Source organism: Garra rufa, chromosome 14, assembly GCF_049309525.1.
Source record: "Garra rufa chromosome 14, GarRuf1.0, whole genome shotgun sequence".
Lineage (NCBI taxonomy): Eukaryota > Metazoa > Chordata > Actinopteri > Cypriniformes > Cyprinidae > Garra > Garra rufa.
Genome location: NC_133374.1, coordinates 13964332 through 13970852, shown reverse-complemented (window position 1 = coordinate 13970852; position 6521 = coordinate 13964332). Strand labels below are relative to the sequence as shown.

The 6521-nt window shown below is 30.7% G+C and overlaps 2 protein-coding genes across 2 annotated transcripts in view; one reads left to right on the top strand and one right to left on the bottom strand.

Annotated features, from left to right (window-relative positions):
* Positions 1-2427, bottom strand: part of dchs1a (dachsous cadherin-related 1a) — a 131904-nt gene extending 129477 nt beyond the window's left edge. The window contains exon 1 of the mRNA XM_073818241.1: positions 2296-2427. Within this exon, the coding sequence (XP_073674342.1) occupies positions 2296-2427 (132 nt within the window). The remainder of the gene's footprint in view (positions 1-2295) is intronic.
* b3glcta (beta 3-glucosyltransferase a) overlaps positions 1-6521 on the top strand; it is a 397462-nt gene that overhangs the window by 339966 nt on the left and 50975 nt on the right. The window lies entirely within an intron of this gene.

Here is a 6521-nt window from a genome sequence, read left to right as displayed (position 1 = left end):
TGTACTTACTTATTTTTGCTTTTCAGTATGTGTATGTTTGCCATGATACAAAGTCTCCAGGGGACTGTGGTGATGCCCTTTTTTCTGCTGTATCCTAGAGGTCAACATTTGTAATTTGTACTTTTAAAAAGAAAATGTTCAACAATTAAAAAGAATATTATCAGAACTAATGCTTATGAGTTATTGTGATTTTTATGGGGTTGGGGTGGTAAAAATCTTGAATTGCAGTGCTGTACGACAATTGGATTGTTTTTATTTTTTATTGTTTTAGTATTTGATTATTCAGTGTTTGCTTAATGTTCTGTAATTTATTAGTCGGTATGTATCACAGAATGTGTTGTATGCCATGGCTCGTCTTATTCTGTTTTTGGTAATAATCTTTATGTAAGCTAGTTTGTCATTGTACTGTTTTATTGCTGTTTGCTTTTTAATTAGGAATAACAATGCATCCATCTTGTGTTTTAGTCTTAAAAAGTAGAAGGCGTAAAGATGTAAGCAAACAAAAAAAATTATCTTTTCGTGATCGCAAATTCGTAAAAGCAAAAGCGAAAACATCCAAGGCCTGGCTTATAACATTGCGAAAGAGGAACTCCCATTCACAAAATTCAAATCACAAATAATACCATTATGATGAAAAAAAAAAGAATGGGTTAAATGTTAACCACTTTTGTTACGATATAACTATAAACTATGATAAAAGTTTATCAGCATGCATTGATTCATCCCATGTTTAGTTAGTCGCAAAAGAGCAACTAGTGGGTCTAGAGTCCTGCACATTCAAGGCCCAGAAAAGTAGTAAGGACATCGTTAAAATAGTCCACGTGACATCAGTGGTTCAACCGAAGTGTTATGAAGATACAAGAATAATTTTCGGCTGCAAAGAAAACAAAAACTTTATTAATCAATTTCTTCTCTTGTGTCAGTCTTTGCCGTGCTCCTGTCAACACATGTTGAAAACTGATACTTAAGAGAAATTGTTGAATAAAGCCTTTATTTTTGTTTACTTAATGCACAAAAGGTATTCTCGTAACTTTATAAAATGTATACACTGATGTCACATTGACTATTTTAACAATATCCTCACTAACTTTCTAGGCCTTAAACAAGTCAGTTGTCTATGCAGGGTCAGACAATTCTCGGATTTCATCAAAAATATCTCAATTTGTTTTCCGAAGATGAATGGTCCTACATGTTTGAAATGACAGGAGGGTGAGTAACTAATGACAGAATTTTCATTTTTGAGTGAACTATTCCTTTAAGGGCACTGGAACGGGTTTTCTGCACCTGTTCTACTGACGTTCAGAGATTTGACAAACCTCCAGCGGGGGCACGAGGTGACTGTCCTTTACGGTTCCCCCCGCCACCTCAGGCAATGTGAACTGTCAGCAGGGGTTTGTGCCAGGTGGATGGAGCACTCCACCATGCGCACACACAACACAGACAGCCACATTTGTTTCTTTGCATTCGATCGGGCATGTGCAGAGGTGCTTTCGATGTCTTTATTGACTAAACCTGTCTCGGTAACCCTCTGTCTGATTTGAGACTCATTGGGTCTGCATGACTCCAATTAAGGTTGTAAATACCTTGTCTCTGAACTTTCTGAATGAAGTCCAAAAAGGAAGAGATGGTCGGTTGGTTGCATTTTGTGCTCCCTACTGTTGCGCCCTCAAACATCACCTCTAATTACTGGACTTCAGTGGCGATGACATGCGCTGGACGCTCTTAGTGAGCGCAGTAAGCACTGAAAAACATTTTTTAGCCTTTTTCACACTTCAGCAACTGCCATATGTCTTCACTGCCTAGTCTTGCAGAATTTTGCTCTTCGATTTGAGATGGTATGAATGCACAATAAAGACTTTTTTTTTAGCTGATCCAAGCACAGTGTGCAGTGAAACTCTTGATTGCCTGTGGGTTGGTTGTGCGCAATGTTTTTAAATGTCCTCAACCCCTTCGTCTACAAAGATTATGCAACCAACTGTTCAACGATTTTGTGTAAAAGGGCTTTTTTTTATAAACTTGCATTCGTTCTCTTTAGAAGTAAAATTGGCATGTGGAGTCAATTAAATATTACTGTCTGCATTGGGATTTATTCCTCAGTAATCAGGCTGTTTTGTCAATATTGTGTTTGCAGACTCACCCCAGACTTGCGCTACCTGATTCACCAGCCTCTGGGGATAAATGTGCTATTTTCTCTTCAACTTTTTTAGTGCTCGCTCTCATTCCCTTCCCCCTTTTCTGTCACCTCTCTTTCCCTCTTTCTATTATCATACATAAGCAAACAAAATCATGTCTGACTTTGTTCTGGTTTGCTGTAGAACTAATTTGAGTTTCTGCTGTCATGTGGTTCCATCTTGTTGTGTCGCTGTGGGACAGAATCTGATTGGTTTTGGTTCCCGGGTAGATGCAATGCCATCTGAGGTGGTTCATTTTTAGTGCGATGCCACAGTGTGAATATAATGACACACTTGCATTTATCAAAAGCCTCCTCCTAGTCTTAAAATGTTGGCTTATTGTTCATTAGCACACTGGAAGAAGATAAACATGTTGTGTGTTTGGTTTTAAACCAAAAAAGATTGACAGTTGTGGTTGCCAAAACCTTGCTGTGAAAACACAGTGACAGTGGTTTTGGCAGTTTTGTAACTGTATTTATTATTATTTTTTTATTACATTTATTGTATATCGACACAGTATGTCTGTAAATCAAATATAATGTACTATTGTAGTTTCTTTAATAATATTTTGAATTTTTTTAAACTTTTACTTTTAGATTGTTTTTATTTGAATGTTTTTTTTGTAATTTTTTTGTTTTTGTCACTTCATTAGGTTTTTAAAGATTACTATTTAGCTTTAAATTAGTTATATTTATTTTTTATAACTTTTATATGTATTTTATAACTTAGTTTTAAAGTAATTTTAGTGTTTCAGCTTAAACCCTTTTGTTCAGTACATTTTCTTTTTTCTTTCATTTGTTTCAAATTTAAGATATTCATCTAATTTAAGATATTCATCTAATATTTGTATTTTATATAAATATTAATAAAAATATTTGCGTTTATGTACTATTATAGTTAGTATAGTTTAGTAATATTTTGAATTAGCTTTTATTTTTAGCTTTTTAGTTTTTATTTTAATTTGAGTAATTTTATTGTGTTTTTGTCACTTTATTCGTTTTTTAAAGATTATTTAGCTTTAAATTATATTATTTTTTATAACTTATATTTTTATTTATTTTATAACTTAGTTTTAAAGTAATTTTAGTGTTTCAGCTTAAACCTTTTTGTTCAGTACATTTTCTTTTTTCTTTCTTTTTCTTTTTTGTTTCAAATTTAAGATATTCATCTAATATTTGTATTTTATATAAATATTAATAAAAATATTTGCGTTTTTTATGTACTATTATAGTTAGTATAGTTTAATAATATTTTGAATTAGCTTTTATTTTTAGCTTTTTAGTTTTTATTTTAATTTGAGTAATTTTATTGTTTTTGTCACTTTATTAGTTTTTTTTAAAGATTATTTAGCTTTAAATTATATTATTTTTTTATAACTTATATTTTTATTTATTTTATAACTTTGTTTTAAAGTAATTTTAGTGCTTCAGCTTAAACCTTTTTTCAGTACATTTCTGATTTTCTTTTTTCTTTCTTTTGTTTCAAATTTAAGATATTCATCTAATATTTGTATTTTATATAAATATTAATAAAACATATTTGAGTTTTTATGTACTGTTATAGTTAGTATAGTTTAATAATATTTTGAATTAGCTTTTATTTTTATCTTTTTATTTTTTATTTTAGTTTAGTAATTTTGTTGTGCTTTTTGTCCTTTATTCATTTTATTAGATTATTTAGCTTTAAATTATATTTATTTTTTATAACTTATATTTATATGTATTTTATAACTTAGTTTTAAAGTAATTTTAGTGTTTCAGCTTAAACCTTTTTTCAGTACAATTCTGATTTTCTTTTTTCTTACTTTTGTTTAAAATTTAAGATATGTATCTAATATTTGTATTTTATATAAATATTAACAAAATATATGTGTATTTTTATGTACTATTATATTTTGTAATAAAATTTTGAATTGGCTTTTATTTTTAGCTTTTTAGTTTTTAGTTTTTATTTTAATTTTGTGTTTTTGTCACTTTATTAGTTTTTTAAAGATTATTTCGATTATTTTTTTAAACTTATATTTTTATTTATTTTATAACTTTGTTTAAAATTAATTTTAGTGCTTCAGCTTAAACCTTTTTTCAGTTAGTATATTTCTGGTTTTCTTTTCTCTTTTTCTTACTTTCTTTTAAGATATTCATGTAATATTTATACTTTATATAAATAGTAATATAAATATATATTTTCTATATTCTATTGTAGTTTTTAATACTTTGAATTGGTTTTTATTTTTAGATTTTTTATTTTTATTTTAGTAATATTGTTGTGCTTTTCTCACTTTTTAATTCGTTTTTTAAGATGACTATTTAGCTTTGAATTATGTATTTTTTATAAGTAATTTTTTATTTATATTTATAATATTTTGAATTGGCTTTTATTTGCAGATATTTATTTACATTTTAGTAATTTAGTTGTGCTTTTGTCACTTTATTAGTTTTTTTTTATATTACTATTTAGCCATATTTAATAATAATATAAATACAATAATATACAATAAATATTATATTTATTTTATAACTTTTTTGTTTTTGTTTTTACTAGTTAGCACATTTCTGAGTTTCTGTTTCCTTTGTCTTACTTTATTCTTTTTTTTCTCAAATGTAAGATTCATCTAATATTTGTACTCTATAAAAGAAGTAATAATATATTTTATTTATATTTTAAACGGAGGGACATTCTCATTCTACAGAACATCTGATTGAATAAAAATCTGTTTGCGACATATAATTTCGTTTTTTTTTTTTTTTTACATTATTTCACAGGAAACAGATGTATTTTGTCCTGTTCTAGATAATATAATTTTCTCTTCATGTGGTAAGCTTACTTCAGATTGCTTGTTGATTGCTTCACAGATTGCAATTTGACATTATTTTTCCTTTTAAATTATGGATATTTAATATATAATTTACATTGCATCTTATAAGGTACTGGTGTTTGTGTAAATTGAGACCCTTGGAAAGTGAACAATAGCCTCTAGAGAGTGTGATTGAAAAAAAAAAAGAAGCAGAGGGCATAGCTCTGAAGGTGATACTTTATATGGGGAAAACAATTCAGGTGACTGAAGCTCAATTCTCCAGCGTCTCATTCAATACATCTCTCTTATCCGGAAGATTCAGTCCCTTTATCTTCGGAGTCACCCTTCCCGTAGAATACAGATTGAGCAGTGAGAGAGAGAAAGAGAGAGAGGGCAGTGAAAAAGAAAAAGAAACTTGAAGAAGGATCATATGCTTCGAAGGCCTGTAATCAAACGATACCTCACCAAATAAATCATTGAACCAACTGTCAAGTCCCCTACTAGGCTCTCTTCACTCCAGCCACCTCTGTCTCCTCTCCATGTCACAATTTGATTGGCCTTCACATCCAAAAGTAGGCTTCACAGAGACTTTGAAAAGCCATTCTCTGCATTTCCACCACCTGCAGTGAAAAAAAAATGCAGTTTTAAAGGCAAGAGCAATAATTCAATACCTTTTCTAATTGCATACTTCGCTCCACCGCGCATTGTCCTCGACCACACATTTGGTACGTGCAAAGTTGATGGTGAGCAAGCTTAGAGAGAACGAGGCTGATGTAAGGTCAAAAGGAAAGTCAAAATGTCAAGACTTCTCCATTTTTTCGTCTCTCTGCTGTTCCGTTGTTTAATGATTAATCGAACGCCATTAATGTGGAGGCCACACCAGTTAAATTCAGCTTTAATTAGTTTCTTTTTTTACACCCTGCTCTGTGCTTTTGTTCTGACATCACACAGGAATAAAGACACAATGAGAGATTGGCAAGCTCCTTATCATCGATGCTCGCCGCCACTGGATAACCGTTATTACTGTGGCACCCCACAATGCCAGGAGAGGAAGATTGTGAAAATGTTCCTCAGGCTTTTAATACACCTGCGCAATGTCTGCCATACACAGTAACTCTGTTCTAAAGCTTTGTAAACTGCCTACATTTTTGACCCCAGATGCTTTATTTTACCTGTCGGTCTCAACTAATAATTTATTTACGAATGTCATGTGCATTTATTCGTTTTTGACAATCATGTGATGAATGAAACCATGTGATCTTTCTTTGTTTTAAGTTGAGTCTTGTACCTGTCATTGTGACTATGCAACCGAAAACGGTAATTTTGTGACCGAAACAAAATTACAAAAAAACAAACTAACGCAAAGAGGAGAAAATACTGTAGCAGGCAGAGCAAAACTCACTTCACCATTCACAAAATATTAGAAGAAAACCCTAAATACCTCATTTGAAGTGAGGGCTTAAAGGGTGTTTTCACGGCACTGAACGTAAACAGTGCCACTAAACCGAAAGAGAGTTGCATATTTTGTTGATTATTGCTGTTGAAAATGATCAATT